Source organism: Caretta caretta, chromosome 8 (assembly GCF_965140235.1).
Source record: "Caretta caretta isolate rCarCar2 chromosome 8, rCarCar1.hap1, whole genome shotgun sequence".
NCBI lineage: Eukaryota > Metazoa > Chordata > Testudines > Cheloniidae > Caretta > Caretta caretta.
The window spans coordinates 93,600,833-93,619,419 of NC_134213.1; the positions used below are offsets into that span (position 1 = coordinate 93,600,833).

The 18,587-nt window shown below is 41.9% G+C and overlaps 1 protein-coding gene across 4 annotated transcripts in view; it reads right to left on the reverse strand.

The window, feature by feature from the left end:
• The window catches only part of FGGY (FGGY carbohydrate kinase domain containing), a 233,195-nt gene that overhangs the window by 47,329 nt on the left and 167,279 nt on the right, over positions 1-18,587 (reverse strand). For all 4 annotated transcript variants that reach the window (XM_075131802.1, XM_075131803.1, XM_048859626.2 and 1 more), the window contains exon 14: positions 17,222-17,316. In XM_075131802.1, coding sequence (XP_074987903.1) covers positions 17,222-17,316 — 95 coding nt within the window. The remainder of the gene's footprint in view (positions 1-17,221; positions 17,317-18,587) is intronic.

The window sequence follows — 18,587 nt, forward strand, 5'->3', positions numbered from 1 at the left end:
ACAGGGATCAATTCTCTCTCCAGTCCTTTTCAACATCGACATGCAGCCGCGAGGTGAACTGATCAGAAGACATGGACTCAAGTGCCAGCACTATGCAGATGATATGCAGCTCTACCTAACCTCCACCACATATTACCACACCTCTGTCACCAACACGGTCCAATGCTTAGACCAGGTCAGCTCAAGAACAACTGGCTGAAGCTGAAGTTGAACTTGAGCAAGACGGAGGAGACGCTGATGGGCAAAGAAAAGCATTTTGAAACTTTGCAGCTGCATGGCAGCCTCCTTTGGCTGGAGGCACACACCCACAAGTGGCCAAGTCGCCGCACAGTTTAGGAATACTCTTGGGTTCCCCACTGATACCAAGTGCTCTAAGTACACTAAGTACACTAAGTGTAGCAGCATCTACAAGGAATGCTTTCTGTCATCTTCAGTTGTGTAGGAGACTTTATCCCACCCTGATGGTTGATGACCTGGACTCAGTTAATCTCACCTCTGTCACTTCTCAGTTCTCAGCAATGTGATACACAGGGGCATAAAGCCTTTAGTACTTAGGAAGTGCCAGCTAACACAAAATGCTGCAGCGGGTCACCTCAGTAGCATAGGCTACCATGAGCACATCAGACCTGCCCTCCATTCTGTATACTGGTTTCCAATAGAATATCAAATCAAGTTCAGTGTCTCAGTCCTTATTTTCAAGGTGCTCCATGGCCCGGATACCTAGAGGACAGCCTAAAGCTCCAGGATGAAGATCCTGGTGGACAATTCTGTTCCTCTGGCACAATGAAACTTTCTGCAATAAGGGTAAAGCTTTTGTGGGAGACAGAACTTTGTCAGGAGCTGGTCTCAAACTGTGGAATGAACTCCTCCAAGAACGAAGAACCATCACAAACCTCACCTCTTTGACCTTGCCTTATCTAACAATAGGGTTGCCAACCATCCAGGATTGTCCTGGAGTCTCCAGGAATTAAAGGTTGACCTTTAATTAAAGATTATTGCATGCGATGAAACCTCCAGGAATACATCCAACCAAAATTGGCAACCCTATCTAACAAATACATAGCATCATAAAAACACCACCAACAACAAAAAGCAAAGCAAGACACTTCCCAGCACACAATTCTCCCTCTGCTGAGAAGATGATAGAACAGATGTTAGTCACAGTGGTTAATGCACTACTGGGAAGCACTCAGGTATTGATGATGATGAGTGCAGTATGAGAACCTATATAGATCAGCCCAGGAAGAGAAGAAAAGAGGAAGAGAAGGATCAAAGGGAGGGAGACAGAAAGGATAAATGAGACAGAAGAAAGGTGAGAGGAGGGTGATAGACTTAATGACAGAAGAAAATTAAAAAGGAAAAGTATATTAGAGAAATAGCCAGATGACACAGGGAAGGTATTAGTGTCTGGAGTGGCGTTTCATGAAAAAGAAAAAGGGGACATTCTGGACAGCCTCTGTCATCCCTTTCTTCTTCTGTCTCATGCCTCTTGTATGCTCTTTCCACCTCTTCTCTCTGTCTCTCTTCAGAGGGAAATAGGATATGACCCCTCCCCAACCCCCAGGAAGCAAATCCAAAAAGCCAAAATTCTGACAGTGTTTTGCCTCTTGTGGGAAAAGTCTTGGCTGCTCCAAAACCTCTGCCTCCAAGGACACACAGACAATAAAAGGAAGCAGAGAACATGAAAGCTTACTGAGAAGAGCTAGCTTAGCCTCCTCTTGTTCAGCGCAGTACAAGAAATACCCCCTAGGTGGGACTATTGCAAAATTAAACAGACTGTGTTACTGCCATTACCAGCACATAATGAGTAATGGGCTGCTTCTACATACAAAGCTTTTATACAAAATATTAAAAAAGTGAGAACAGCTCATCCCCCAAAGACCCCATTTATTACAAGAGCTTCAAACAACTTAGCATCTTTAAGGCAATTATTCATCTCTTTCACCTAAGCTATGAACCAGCTCCCAAACCAGAGGCGAACACACAACTAATTTATCAGCTGTAAGATGTTCAAACACAGCTTCCCTCCAGTCCAAAGATACAGGGTTCAATGTCTAATCTATGCAAAATTAATAGAGATAACACGGTATTTCATGCCAACATAAAGGAAGTAACTTGTCAGGGAAAACAAGTCCTGAAAGGTTAAATAAGAGCAAAGTGAGTGAAATGAGTTGGCTGGACACAGCAGCCACATGTTATAAATATCCTAGGTGCTTAGCTATACACTGGGGAGGGGGTAGAAAGGTGGCCTGGGCAGGACAGAGGAAATGGGCATCATCCCCCAACCCCACACACATCCCAGTCCGACAGAAATCCCCCAGAGGAGACAATATGGCTCAGAACTGTTTCATCTTTTCTGACCCGTGGGGGTCAATTGGCAACAGTCTCTGGTAGTGAAGCTCCAATGGACCCCCACTGCTAGGCAGATGGGGATTCACCACCCCGCTGCCTATTTGGTGGTGCGGAGGAGCGGATACTCTCCCCATATCCTAGATGGGATGATGTGGAATGGAGGCCACATATCACCTCACAGGATTGCTCAGCATCTCGCAGATGGGTCAGTATGTATTATATATTGAAGGCTAATAACTGCAATAAATGCAGCCCATAAGAGGATTACACATTATTAATTTCATACCATTCTCAACTGAAAACAGTGCTGGTGAAAGGTGCCAGGACAACTTGCATTCTCTATCTATCCACAAATCAGGAACTGCACAAGTTAAGGGCAGTCCAAGCTTCTCTACCAATATTCTCCCAGTGTGTCTCAATCCTGATCTAGAGGAACAACCCCAGGAATAAGGTAGTAGCTAAGTCTCGATGCCCACTGCATCACTGGCCTTTCTGCTGAGTCTCCCCACAACAGTACCAGTTACTGTAGTGCCAATCATCATAAGGTTACCTGTCCATGTGAAAATGAATTGAAACCATCAGCCAGTTTCACACAGGCTCTCTTTATCCACCACTGCCCTGCTTCTGAAGCCAAACCATGCATCACAACGCCAGCTCATTACATAGGTAACAACTCATGCAAGAGCAGTAAGGGAGCCAAGGACTTGGAATTTTGCGCTCCTGGAATTTTGGGTGATGACGACATAGCTGTGTCTGACAATTAGATACCAAGGAGGTGAAATACAAGAGGTAGATCAACAGGTAGGAGAGAGGGAGAAATGCATTTGAAGTCTGAGGATGAAGAAAATCAATATGCAAAATAAAATCAACTTTTTTTAAATGGTGATAAAAGTGTTAACGATTTTGGACTCTCCCTCTGTTATTTATAAAAGGTAACAAAGAAGTCTCCATTCATATTTAGCCATGCAAGGGAATCTAAAAAATGCCCAGGCACCATGGTGAATGGAGCTGTGTTAATTAGCCAGATATGGCAGAATTATCCTTGGTCCCATAAAATTAAATTCTATAGTTACCTTCGGGACAAAAGCCAAAAGACGTACATGCGAGGTAGCAATACTTCTTAAGATCTAGGGTGATGAAAGCATGTCCTGGTGTTTCAAACCACTGGTGTCAAATCCCCAGACTAAGTAATCAGAATGTCCTTTAAGAAATGCATTTTAAAACCCCCAGGCATTTCAGACAGCTAGCACTGTGACTCCACATGCCTGTGCTTCCTCACAGAACAGTCTGATCCTCTGTACTGACACAGCAAGAGTTCAAATCCCAGATGGAAAATTAATCTCACAATGTGGCCTGATTGAGTTTCAGTTCTCTAGTGCATAGCTTGAAGGTTGTTCTGCTTGGCTATGGAAGAGGCGAGGGCAGGGAGACTTAATTTGTCTGACATCCTGTACATCATTAAGCAAGGCACATGCTGAAAAGGACACCACTGGCTATTACAGCTATAAAGAATCTATAGTTCTCCCACATATTCATCTTTCCCTAAAAATGTTATCATTACACTTTTTTCCTACATAGCCCAAAGAGTCGGTCCAAGGACCACATGACTTCAGTGGGAGTTGCACCTGTGTATCTGTGTGTAGAATTAGGTCCCAAAGTAGGAGGGAGATAGATAGTTCTTAAAATGTATAGCTATCTCAAAGCTATAAAGGCACATTTACAGTTTCCTTACAAATATATCAAGAGAAAACACTGCCATGGGTTATAATAAGCATAAGGTAGCCCTATTATTGCACAATTTATTGTAAAAGCTGGTATTGAATCTTAACCTGCTTACAAAAAAATTGATTTACTCCAGCATGGGATCTTCCTGACTGATTTAATATACTTTTCCGCATGTATCCATTTTTTTTACCAGTTGGCTGTATATGTCCCATTTGAACTCTACACTGGACAGTCAGACCTTTGGTTTGTCATGAAAAGACCCAGCAGTGGAGACTAAACTCTTCTAACCAGTGTATTTCCTCCTGCTTCCCACCTCTCAGACTTGCTGACAGATGACATAAATAATCTCACTTGGTTGATCCAACACAAATTATATTCTATGCCAAGGTGTCAGCTGATAGGAGGTTTCTAAAAGTTATTAGGTGGAAAATCACAGTTTCTTACTATAGATCACCAGGATCACAAACATAGATATCAAACCTACTGACAACAGAGTTGTTACATGTTTACCGAAGGTTCCTTCTGAGAGTATCTATCTGTGAAAGGGCCTGCTCAAAAGGCCACTAAAGGTAATGGGAATCTTTCCATTGCCTGCAATGAGCTTTGGATAAGGTCCATGAAGAGAATATTAAAGTTCTCAAAATACTGTGGGCCAAATCTTGAGTGAGTGTAAAATGGCAGAGCTCAATTGAAGTCAATTGATTTATACCAGCTAAGGATTTGGCCCTCTCTAACTGGCCACATCTTCTACATGAAGACACAATAAAAGAGTAGGTTTCTTGGATCATTTTAGTGTTCCTGAAGGAATTAACTGCCTTTTCAATTTGCTCTCATAAATGTAAGTGATAAGTAATAAAATCTTTATCACTGCTCTCAGACAGATAATAAACAGATAAGTCAAGCTGATTTCCCAACAAACGGTAACACATATCCTTTCACTGACATCTAAATAGAACATAATGTTTCATTTCATTTTATGAGTGTGGTATTTTATTAATCATTTACTTTGAAGAAAATAGTATGGCCATATTTTTAAGTATGGCTAAGACAGTGGCCTCCAGCTGTGAGAATTCTGGGCCAGACACCCAGGCATTGTATATCGGCATGACTCCATGGCAGTCAATGGTGTTACACCAATTTATACCATCTGAGGATCTGGCTTTCTTTGTCTATTACATAACTACAGAGAAATTACAAATTTGAATCCCAGTCTCATGCTGGATGACATTTAAAACAGAGTGCACTTAATTTCTGGATAGCAACAATAATAAAGAAATGCTATACCTTTGTATCCTATCACCTATCATATCCCACCACAGCTTGTTGAATGGGTATTATTGTGAGCCAACAGCAGAAGCCATAATAATCCTCATCACTTCAAGATGTATCATCTACAAGTGAATTAGGGGCCAGATTTTCAGCTGAGCCCTGATCCAGCAAAGCACTAATTTAGCATGTGGGTAGTCCCACTGTCTTTAATGGGACTTTTGCACACTTAAAGTTAAGCATGTGCTTAAGTGTTTGGATAGATCAAGGCTCTGATGTAAACTGGTGTCACTCTAATGAAATCAATAGAGCTATGGTGATTTACACTCGTTGGAAATCTAGCCCTGTATTGCAGTCCAGGATCATCTGTCACTTTAATAGTTAGGAACAATCTCTGACATTCTCTAAAACAAGTTTTTACCTGTAACAATTTCTAGTGATATGAAATTACTACAAATCTTCTAACGAAACATGACTGTACAACATGTACTGATCTGATAATACATCAAACAGATGACAGCATATAACATGAGACACAGCATGGCTGGAAATATTTAAGAGTGGTGGGGTTCTTAGATAGTTTTCTTTCAATATTCAGCTCTAACGTAAAGATGTGTAGGCCAGATGATGATGCCAAGCCTAGCAAACGATGAGTGCTCTGCTTGTTATATAATGATTGTGGGGACTCTGAGGGGATTTTTGTATCAGTGAATTTCCGCAGCATGGCAACGTGAAAATATTAAAGTGAGCAAAGCAAGCTCTCACCAAGCAAGAAGGTGTGAACCGGTATCACATATCAATAAACAGTAATAGCGTAGGAGGCTACTGATCTTAGGGCTTTCATGAAAACATGCCGGTTATTGTTGACTGCCACATCCCAAGTGTTTGGATCTTTAAATGGTGGGGGTGATGGTTCCCCTGGATTAAACTACCACCAGGGGATGCGATTCAACCATATGTAAACATACATGTCACTTAAAATAAAAAGAGAACGCTTCTGCAGACCTAGTGCGGTTTTAAAAAAGGGAATTCAATGCTCATGAAAAGTACCGGGCTGACGGAAAACTCAATCCCTCCATTAAGTGGTACAGCAGGCTCCCCACACCTGTGTGCCTCAGTCTTAATCTAGAGTGATCATCTTTAGGGGGGAGAGAGTAGTTGGGTCTCCATTCAGTCCTCGTCCTCCCTGCTGAGAGTGCTGATGGGGTGCCAATATATTCAATGTGAACCAACATCAGTCCACAAGGAACTGGACGGAGGCCATCAAATCTTTGCCTTTTAATTTTTCTCCCTCATCTTTATTTCTCTAAAGAAATTTGGTATGTACAAAGGCTGGAGCCATGGCCAGTCTTTTGGTGGTTTCATACACGCCAAAGGGAACACATACTACAGCTAACTTCTTTATGCGCAATGGATTTTCGCATAGGCAGAGATTCATTTTCATTTCAGAAATGGGGACTAAGAAACTGGTAACAGGATACAAACCCTTTCATCACTAAGTCATTGCTTTGGATCCGGTCCTGGCAAACGGTTACTACCATTTGTTACCATTTGATACTTTATTAGCCTAGGCTAAGAATCGATTCCTGCAGGACTCCACTGGAAACACACACCTCAATGACAAATTCCCCACGTGCAGTTACTTTTTGAGATCTAGAAGTTAGCCAGTTTTTAATCTATTTAATGTGTGCCATGTTAATTTTATACAATTCTAGCTTTTGAATCAAAATCTTGTGTGGTACCAAGTGGGGGGAAGAGTCCTCATCATAAACTATCCATGACTCTACATACTATCTTTGTTGGCAGTCAAAGCAGAGAGGTTAAAAATTGAATGCGTTATGGAAATTCAAGTGTTTTCTCCTCTAACATGGTGCACCCAGTGAAGGGTACATAATTTGCATACTGAAACTTGAACTAATTTTTCCTATACGATATCGGTCATGTGGATAAATGGATGACTTCCACTTGTGGGGAGGCATCTTTCACAAGAACTAAATTTACGTAAGTAATACAAATCAGAAGCAGACCCTTTAAGAAAAAGCAATCACCTGCCCCTGTCCAGGAACCACATCAGATGATCTTCACTGAACTGTGAACTCAAATTTCAAGCATAAGAATTTATCGCAAATCCTTTGGAGTTGTTGAAGAACAAAACCACAAGATCAGACCACCCAAGCCCATTTCCTCCTGTACTTCTTAGTGTCTCAGAATAGCCACCTGAGCCTTCTTTTGCCTATCAAAAATGCTTTGATTAAAGGAGTAGAGAATAAAAAACATCCCGACACCACAGGAAGACCCTTTAGTAAAAGGTACATTAATAGGGTAAAAGCAAGCCAAAAAATGATTAATTTGCTTCTCTGTTTCCATACTCTGTTTACACAAGTTGATTAGAGCACTTAATTACTAATTTACCCTGCTTAAAAACAAGAGTGCTTTTCATTTTTAATGAGATGAGGAAAGGAGACTTGCCTGACAACAAGGAGAAGTAATTTTATTTCCTCTGATGATTTTGTCTACCCAGTTATTAACGTTTCTAAAGGAAAGAATGATTGCTCCCCAATTTTCCCCTGGTTTCTCTCATTAAAGACATAGTCGCAGATACAGATTTCTTCTCACATCAGTCCTTCACCTAACTGGCAATGGTTGGAAGAGAAATATAGGATCAGATCTTCAGCTGGTGTAAATCAGTGTAGCTATTCTGAAAAAAAACAGAGCTATGCCAAATTATACCAGCTGAAGATCTGGTCCAAAAACTCAAACAACATGATCTGTAGCTATGGTCCTTTCTGGGTGAACCAGTATGAACCTCCCAAGTCCAGGTAATAATCATTGGTACTCTTACAATACATGTTACATGATTCCACTATATTTAGAAGATCCAAGCAGTGCATAAATAAAAGAATTTAAAGTTCTTGTAACTGGGAGTTGTAAACTAATCATTTCAAACATGTCATCATCATTTCAAACCCTAGCATGAAGCACATCCCTTTAATACTTACGGACTTTACTCACATGTCCATCATTTTTAAAGGAATGTCAGGATGCCCTATGTCCATATGGCTAATGGTGCTGCTTCAGGGGATGTTCAACTGACGTCAACAGGTAGTTCAGCTGCTCAATTACACTGGCTGTTTAAATGAGGCAACCAATCCATCTTAGTTACTTATACAGTGCCAGTCACTGCAGTATCTAGTTGTCTTTCTCCTTAGCTCTCATAGGCAATAGAGGGGGGAAAATTCCCAATGATTTCAGACATTATTTTCATACCTGGAAAATCTCACATACATCCTAGTTAAAAATGAAATCTATTCACTTTTCATGTGTTGTTAATGGGTTGGGGTTTTTTTGGTTCCTTTCATACAAATCAAAGATTTCTGCCCATATCTGTCTCATAATTGAACTGCAGACATCACAGTCATTTCCATGGCAACACACTGATGTCAAATACTAAACTATGATCTCACTACTGGATCAAACAGAATGTGAGGTTGAGAAGTGGGGGGCAAATGATCTCTGTCAGGCACACACAAAAAATGGATTGCAGATGTAAGCATAACTATGAGGGGAAATGAGCAGGGGACTTTCTCCCTCTAATTTGAGTGTGCGGTGGAGGAGAGGTGAAGGGGGGAGGGAAGTGCAGGCCATTTCCAGACCCGAAAGTGCTGCTGTGGGGCAGCAGGCTCAATGCTTCCTCTTCTGTGGGGACGCCCAGTAGCTGATAAGTAGAGATGAGAGCTCGGAGCACCATCTACTGGACAGAGGCAACATCAGACTCAGTCTGCAGGAGGAGCTAGAAGCAAGAGTCCAGATTCACTCTAGTAGCCCAACTCAGAGGAAGCGGGAAGCACATTCCCCTCCCCACAGACTTGGAGCAGGTTCAGGACACCCCATGTCCTCTTTCCAAAGTGGGGAGCAATGTACTGGGAGGGGGGACACTTAACTTATTGGGGGAGTCTGGCTCCAAGGGGTTGAGGACACAGAGGAAGTGGGGCACACAGAATACTGGGTGGAGGAGAGACGGAGATACAAAGCAAGAGAGAAATACAGGGAGAGAGAGAGACACACACACACACGGTCATGCACCCACATGTGTAGATGCACATGTAACCCACTGGTCAAACTTCCTGTGATATTTATATCTTATTATTTCTTTGCAGTCACTCTCACAATGTGCTAGATGCTTTCCAAGCACTCCTGAGAGTTACGATGGTATAAATGTTCAACATGGGTCTGTGGAGACCAAGCCCAAACCAAACCTTTATCGCCCCCTCAATATTTATGTCAAAATGACTCCACTGGTTACAGAAAATTACTGGTCAAACACATTGCATTGCTCTATATAAAGTTTCTTTTCTTTAATCTTTTCCTCATGGAGAAGATCCCACTTTAATTTGCCAGGTCCAAACGAAAACTGGTATTAAGTTTCCTAAAGGTAATTTTATTAATTGCTTTAATGTGCAATTAAGGAATGATCAGTGGGATTTCTGGTTTTTACAGGTCAATAATCCTGTTCCTGACTGTATGTGCTATGTCTGAATGAGTAGGCTATCCTGAAGAAATAACTGGACAATTGCCCAATCAAACAGCCCCCACACCCACTTCCAATTTTTACTTACATACAACTGAAGCTGAGTAACAATATATTTGAAACTTTGACATATATTTATTGAACACTTTTACCTAGGAGGAGTTGTTGATGTAAACTGGAAACGATCATAGAAACGATCACAAAGAAATGTGCATAGACAGTGAACCAGGATCCTGGTGCTCAACAGATACAGACTCTAAATTGACCCATCTTGGTCAGCAATGCTAAGGCTACTTCCTTCACTGGCATCTACATTTCAAAAATCCTTCACATCATGCAATTTTATATGGCAATGAACCGCCACAGATTGTCTCCCGTATGTCAGCGCTGAGCCAGGTGGGCTGTTTTATAGCTTATAGCTACAGAAACATTAAAGAGACACAACTAACCAGCTAAAAGAAAACAGTGTATGGCCGGGGCAAATTAAAAGACAAAACTAAATAGCAAAAAGGAAAACAGAAGGTTTTTTCCCTCAGGAGATTCTAGAGACTAAAGAATCAAGGATGAAATGGGAGATTATTCTGATCACCCTGAGCATTCTTTTATTGGGTAGACCAATTGTTTTAATTCCTCTTTACCACGGAGGAGAAAAAACGCAGAGGGGACACATGAAGAGGAAAATGAGGAACTCAACTTTCTTTGATGGAACAACATATGGTGACCAGGCACCAGAGATGGATGTTATAAATCTTTTCTTGGTAGAATTATCTAAAGATGAAATTGTAGTTTTGAATAAAGGCTTGGGCTTTTAAACCCGCACTGGAATCTGGCAAATTAGATTGTAACATAGACTGTTACAAATTTTGCAGTAACCTTCATTTCAAACATTTCTTTGCAAGATGTGCAGGATACTGAGAACTCAGTTGTTAGTACAGATGTGGTCAATAAAGATAATGAATAAAAGGGGAATATGATACTTTAAAAGAAATCCCCTTTAATCCATGAGACACTAATGCATGCCTTTTGACTTTCTCTTGACTGAAAGATAAGGATTTGGATACTTTATTTGGAATATTCTATCAAGAGCAAAAATCTGAAAGATTTAGAAGTTGGAATCTGACTGCTTCGGGAAAAAACTATGTATTATACTCCTTAAAGAGCAATTAGAGTATTGTTATATAAGAGAGAAGAAAGTAAGGCGATAAATTGATGCTTAGTGCCTTGTGAGAAGAAACATGCTTAGGGTTACAGTATGACTTCTTCAGGTAAGAAACCATTATTGTTGCAGTAAATATAAACAATGGGTCTGATCAAAACCCCAGGAAGGTCAACTGAGAGATTCCCATTCATTTAAACAGGCTTGTGGGTAAAATATATTGATATACAGATAATTCATCACCCAATACTACGAGTGGTGTTCATTAGAGACTTTCTAAATCAGTGGTCACCAACCCGTCGATTGCAATTGACGGGTCAATTCCGAAGCCTCAGCTGGTCAATCGCGATCTCCGGAGCTAAAAGCTGCCTGCCTGCCATGGCCCCATGCTGTTCCCGGAAATGGCTGGCTGCTCGCAGGTCTCTGCAGCCCCTGGGGGAAAGAAGAGGGGGGTGAGGCGGCTTTGCATGCTGCCCTCGCCCCAAGTACTGTCCCCGTAGCTCACATTGGCTGGGAACGGGTCAATGGGTGCTGTGGGGGCGGCGCTTGCAGGCATGGGCAGCGCATGTAGACCTGCTGCCCCCCTCAGGGGCCGCACACAGAGATTTGCCAGCAGCCAGCTGCTTCCAGGAGCAGCATGGGGCTACGGCAGGCAGGCAGCCTGCCTGAGCCCGCTGTGCTGCCGACCAGGAGCCACCTGTGGTAAGTACCTCCCAGCCAGAGCCTGCACCTTGTACCCCCCACTGCATCCAAACCCCCAGCCCAAAGCTGAAGATTTTTACAACCATGTTGTTCATTCTATTTATCCATTCACATTCCTATGCATGTATCTTATTTTCATGCTCGGACATGTCCAGTATTTTTAATTAGAATTTAACATTGAGTATAAACATTATATTTTGTAAGAAAAAAGGCAGAGAAATAGGCAAAAAAAGCCACCCAAACAATAAAACCAGTAAGTACACAGCTTTCATCTAATCCTGAAAACTGCACCCACCCTGCCAGTTTAACCCACAAAGCTTGCAGCTCATATGGAATTGCAATGTTTGTCATCTTCTCAAAAGCTAAGGTCCTCCAAATTAGCTTAAATATGCAGTAAATACATAACTTTTTAGACGATAATTTTAAATTGTGTTCCTTAGATTGCATTGTAGTCCGAGGTGTGAGACACCTGTCCAATGAGGGCTCTTTTGATAAGTCAAGAATAGTATTAGGAATACTAAGAATAGTCATAGTAGTAACTTCAGCCTCGTGCATGGAGGCAATGAGTTGTTTGTGTAACACTGCTAAAACCTCCAGTAAGCTCCTGCCACTGACAAAACCACCTTGAATCTGCTGATTCAGTGTTTAACTTTGTTCTCTGATCTCTGCTAGTCATCAGTGTACTACAACCCTACCCCTGTGGCTATTTAAGGCTCACCATGTGTCTGGAGATGGCAACTTTCAGCGGAATCCCAGCCCTCCCCTTTAAACGCATCTGAAGGACCTGCGCCAGAGCTCCCTCCCAGACCCTGCACCCCCTCCTGTGCCCCAATCCCCTGCACCAGACTTTTCCCCAGAGCCCACACCCCTCACTTTCTCCTGCACCCCAACACTCTGCACCAGCCTGGAGCCACCTCCTGCACCCAAAATCCCTCCCAGGGCTTGCATCCCTCACTCCTGTACCCCAACCCCCTGCCCCAGGCTCAGCCAATGCACACCCCACAGTTGAGAATGTTACATCAATTTGTGACAATCCCTGAAAGATTTTGGATCTATAAACCACAAATGACACTAATAAAAAGTAAAACTGATGAAATGTCCAGTTCATTCTATAGATTAGGTGCAGTGTGACCATATGATGCCTGCACCCAAACTCCCTCCCAGAGCTTGCACCTCTCACTCCTGCACCCCAACCCCCTGCCTCAGGCTCAGCCCAGAGCCCCCTCCAACACTCCGAACCCCTCGGCCCCAGCCCAGAGCCTGCACCCCATCCCGCACCCCAATCCCCTGCCCTAGCGTGGTGAAAATGAGTGAGGGTGGGGAGAGTGAGTGATGGAGGGAGCGGGGAATGGAGTGAGCAGGGCAGGGCCTTGGGGAAGGGGCGGGGTACTGGGTTGATCTTAAATTCAAGAAGTGATCTTGTGAGTAAAAAGACTGGAGACCACAGTTCTAAATGATATCACTACTGTACTTCTTTGTTTCCCCTCCCCTGGATCAAGGATCTCTCCAAGGCTGCGAGGTCTGTCTCTGCAGCACCATCCTCATGGAACGTAAAGAAGGTATGCCACATGACTGGGGATCTACACAGAGCAAGTTGTGGGCAAGAGAGGATGGCAAAGAGAGTCAAGTTCCAATGCCTCTCCCAGTCATGAATACAAATAGGCAAAGTTCAACTGTAATTACTATTGCTTATTACTATTATTTTATTTTAGCTTTCTGCATTGCAATTCACACCTTGGTTGGCAGAGCACTACAGATCGAGGCCAAGATTTTCAAAAGTGACTAGTGATTTTGGATGGCCCAGTTTGAGAGTGACTAACTGGAGAGGCCTAATCTTCAGAGGATTGTGAGCACCCAACCTCAGAAAGTCAGACCACTTTAAGGTACCTAACGGTGGGCATTCAGAAACCAAGGCACCCAAAAATCACTTTTAAAAATGTTGCCAAACTTACTGGGACAAATCCAATCAAAACTCCCACTTAAATGAATGGGCGTTCTGACTAGGTAAGGGTTGAGTAAATATCAAGCAAAGGCCTTATAACATGTTCCCTTATTGTTATACTGGACAAACAAAGAGCTCTGAACGATGCTACACTATATCACTAATAGAGTACAGTCAATAATAACATCTCCTATTGGCAAACATTATAATGAAGCTAACCATAATTTATGGGAGCAGCACTAAGAATGGTATTGGTTGGGAAGAGTTCCGCAAGACAGCGTGCTAGAGAAAGGAGATCAATATAATGAAAATGAGATTACAACATAAGCTTTGCATGACGGCTTTAACAAAGAGTATGGGCCTTACATGGCTTCTTGTTTCTAATTCTAGTACAGTCAGTAGATGGATTCCTTGTTAAAAATTCCTTGTTTTAATTATTTCAATTGTCTACGGTGCTGTGCAACTGGTACCACTGTATGTTGCCGGTAGCCTATTTTAAGCAGTGGTGTGTTCTGAAAATGTATTCAGTGGAAACACTTATGGTGTGATTTTTCCAAAGCTGCAGGAATATAACTGTGTGCTGTGACAAGATTCAAGCGCATGACCTGCTCCCCAGTGAACAGGAAGCTCAGATACCATGGTAATGAGCATGATATAAATACCTAGAGAGACAGATCAGTTTCCCCCTCTCCCATGAACAGAGGCAATAAAGAATGGCTATGGTGTTGATCCAAAGCTCATTAACGTCAATGGAAACAGTGCCATTGACTTGAACAGGCTCTGAATCAGACCCTATATGAGTGGCTGCTTGGAGGGAGGCTGCCTTTGGGAAGGTCAGGCCCCACAGCCAGGGGTCATAAGACTGGGCTGAACTTCAGACCAGGGAGGTTTCCCTTCATTCTTTTTTCTATTATGGTTACTTATTTTGATTTCTTATACTAAACTTTTTTATTTGAAGAGGGGTAAAAAGCATTGCTGAATGTGGTTGTCTTTGTTTTTTCTGCTAAATCCTGCCACCCGTTTATATGGGCCAAATCTGTGCATAGTTACTGTGATTATTCATTCAAATCACTTGTTTTTATACTCAGAATGCCAGATATGCGTCTAATTGGCCACTGGTGTGTGAAATTGCCACGTTGCACATGCAAATGCATTAACAGCACATGTAAATTAGCAACATAATTGTGCCTAAGCCGTTTTGAACATCATACCTTTAAAGTTTAAATGAGAGCCATGCATCTTTGACTTTATAAGCTAATTCTTTTTTGCATGTGTATTTTGATCATGACGAGGTCTCCAGCCAAAAAGCATAGTTTCCAACTGATTGCTGGCCATGTGCCATCATGCAATGTCTTTATCAAAGGATCAAATGTATTATTTTGAATGTTATGCGGCAGTGAGCCACTGACTGATTCAGGAATGCAACAGCTGACTCAGATAGGCTGTCAAAATATATTGCACCAAATACTACAATACGGCACCTTCAGAAACATTTCTGAACATTTGAGGTTAATGGGAAATGTAGGTGTTCAGCACATCAGAAAAATCAGATCATTTTTATTTAGGTGTTTAAGAATGGATTAAGGTACCAAATATTTAGGTAGTCAACAATTTTAATCTCAAATTCTACAGACACTGATGGGGACAGCCCAAAAGTGCTGGTGCCTTGCCTCAAAATGTACTGTTTGAATAGTACTACCTAGGTATTAGCTTGTATACAGTGCTTTTCATCAGTAGATCTCAAAGTGCTTTACAAAGAAGGCCAGTATCAGCATGTTATATTAAATGGGGAAACAGAGGCACAGAGAGGTTAAGTGACTTGTCCAAGGTCATCCATCAGGGATTAGTGGTTTCCTAATTTAAAAGTATGTACTTAAACTTCTAGAATGAGGTCCCACTGAATGACATCATCACAATCTTTTCCTTCAAGGAAGCAAATATAATAGTTCTGTGATGTAATTGGCTGAAAGGGTCCGGTTGCAGTTTACATGAGAAAACTTTTTGAAGGAATATGCTGCATTGTAGCGTGAGACAGGGTATTTAGTCTGACTTTCTTGGATGGATTATACTTTTGAAACATTTTGGGTATGCCAGAGTGAGGAGAGATATTTAAAATAAAAAACACATAAGAGAAAAGGCAGCTGAGTCTGAGCAACTTCACAGCGTACGATTTTACTAACATTCACAAAACCAAACATAGTACTGTGAGTTTTGAAATATTAATTTACCAAGTATCAGTGTGGACAACAACTTAAACTTTAAACTAAGCACCCATGTATTTGAGGCCAGGCGGTAATCTTCAGAAGATTAATGGAATAGCAAGAATTAAATATGAAGCCCTGTCACAAGAAGCTTTTACTGAAATCAGTTGCATTTTTCAGAATGATCGAGTTCTAGCTGTAAGCACCACAATGATACAATACAGATACACTACATAACAAGATACTTAATTCGCTGCAATGGGATTCACTATACTGAGAGAAGTCTCATGAAAGGAAACTGCTATTCCCAAGTAATGCATATAATTCAGCAGAACCTTCACTCTTCCATTTCACATTTGGAAAAATTTGAAACACCGCGCCAAAGGCTCAACTAGTGTAAATCTGCGTATTGACTTCAATGGAATGATGGCAATTTATACCAGCTGAGGATCTGCCCCACTATTCCAAGGGACTGCTAGCTCAGTTTCAGTTCAAAATTTCATGTAACAATTTCTGTGCTTGCTTTAAAAAATGCAGGCCAAGGCTGTCCTGGTAAGAGAGTACGTGCACATGCATTCTAATATACAGCCTAGTGCCTATGTGTGCAACTGCAACATGAAAGCAGGCAACCCCTATTTAAATGTTTGTGACTATGTCACTCTCCAACAGCCGATCTACAAAAGATCCAAGTTCTAATACTACTTCTACTACAGTGAATGAAGTTAAGGAGCTAGAGTCTGCATTTTTTGGAGCAGACATTCCTAAATTCCACCCTTAATGGAGACCCTAGAGTCACTGTGGTGGATGACGGCAATACCTACGTGGGCATGGAAGTTTTACAGTGTCGCCCATGTTTAAGATTCCCCAGTGCCAGGAAGCGGAAGCGGGGCTAACCATGAACGTGATAACTTGGGATGAAAGAGCGGATGTACTAGCAGTGGTCACAATCTTAGGGTCTGAGCCTGCATTGAACTCCATGTGGAGCTATATGCACCTAGAGCTCATTGCAGGATCAGGGCCTTACTGAACACCTTCCTTGTTCATCTGCCAAACTGCCTGGGTGAACTCTACAAGCAGTGTCTTGTGCTTGCCTCACCTCCTCACAGCGAAAAGACAAATTTCTCCAATACACAAGAGAAACACAGGTACAGCAATGGTAGGGCATACTTCAATTGGGGGGGGAGAGGGGGGCAAGGAACCAGTAAATACATTTGAGATTGGAATCTTCCTTGCTGAGCAGAACCTACATTTTAATTCCACCTTAATTATTACCTGTGTGTGATGCCAGATATAAAAGTGCACATGAAAAGTGGAAACAGCAGGACTCGGGTTTTTCCATTAGTACATACCTGTACTGAAGCAAAATCTCCAGAAGCACAAGCTCCAAGAATAGCAGCACCAACTAAAACAGACTCCACCTCTTTGGACAGGACAATGGGCTTGCCTACACAAGAAAGTGACACACCTCTGTTAGGGAGAATGAAATGGTGCAGCACTAAAGACAGAACAAATAATTAAAGTGGGGGCGGGGGGAAGAGGTTTATTCTATTAGCCAACTACACAAACCCCATACATGGCTAAGCCATGGCACTTCTACAGTACCTATCCCAGGCTCTAGGCAAAATACAGAATTTATATAAAAATTTCAGTAAAATAGTAACACACACAGTATAGAGGACATCAGAACAAAAACCCAGACCTCTTCCCAATTACAAGCATCTTTAAAACCAGCCATCCACACCCTCTTTATCAGTCCCCTGCTTAAAAGGTGACCTGTAGGGGGAAAATGAGATTGTGTCATATTTTTGCTTCTTTACTATGTGTTTAATAAAACAATGCTTGAGTTCTTTCCCTCCTCCCTCACAAATATGTCAGATCTCCTCTTCCCTCTTTTGTTTTCCTGGAAGACCCTAAGTGGTAAACTGGGAGTTTTCCCATTCTTCAGTGAAGAGACTGAGTCCTAACAGAGAGTTTTTCTTCCAACAGGTTTCAGAGTAACAACCGTGTTAGTCTGTATTCACAAAAAGAAAAGGAGTACTTGTGGCACCTTAGAGACTAACCAATTTATTTGAGCATAAGCTTTCGTGAGCTACAGCTCACTTCATTGGATCTTGCATCCGATGAAGTGAGCTGTAGCTCACGAAAGCTTATGCTCAAATAAATTGGTTAGTCTCTAAGGTGCCACAAGTACTCCTTTTCTTTCTTCCAACAGTTTGTAAGACATGTGAGTTGAACAGGAGATTTAAACCCCCCACATAATAAAATATAAAAACAAACAGCACCTTCCATCTACCTTCCTGGCACCTGTGATATCAGATACCTACTAGTTCTCTACCCTCTGCAGTCTTTTCCAGGGAAAACTGGGTAGAAAAGAGCTGAGTTTTCAGTGTTAAAAACAAGTAGAAAAAAAGTGAAAGAACAAACAAAATAAGAACCTTTCAGCCTTCCTCACACCTCATAAAAAAGACAATCACCAGGTACAAATCCATGTCTTTTCCTAGCTGGAGGCTCTCTTAGTAACAGTCATTACCATTAGGCTAAACAATTATTTATTAGTCCTGCAGTACTTGGCATTGTTGTGAATTCCCTGATTATTATCGAGTTAGTTGCTTTCTGTGGCTGGATTTACATATTAAAGGCCCATACCGCAAACAATACTGGGAGAAGTGCTTCCTGCTGTGAACAGTTGCATTTAAGTCAATACAATTACTCCTG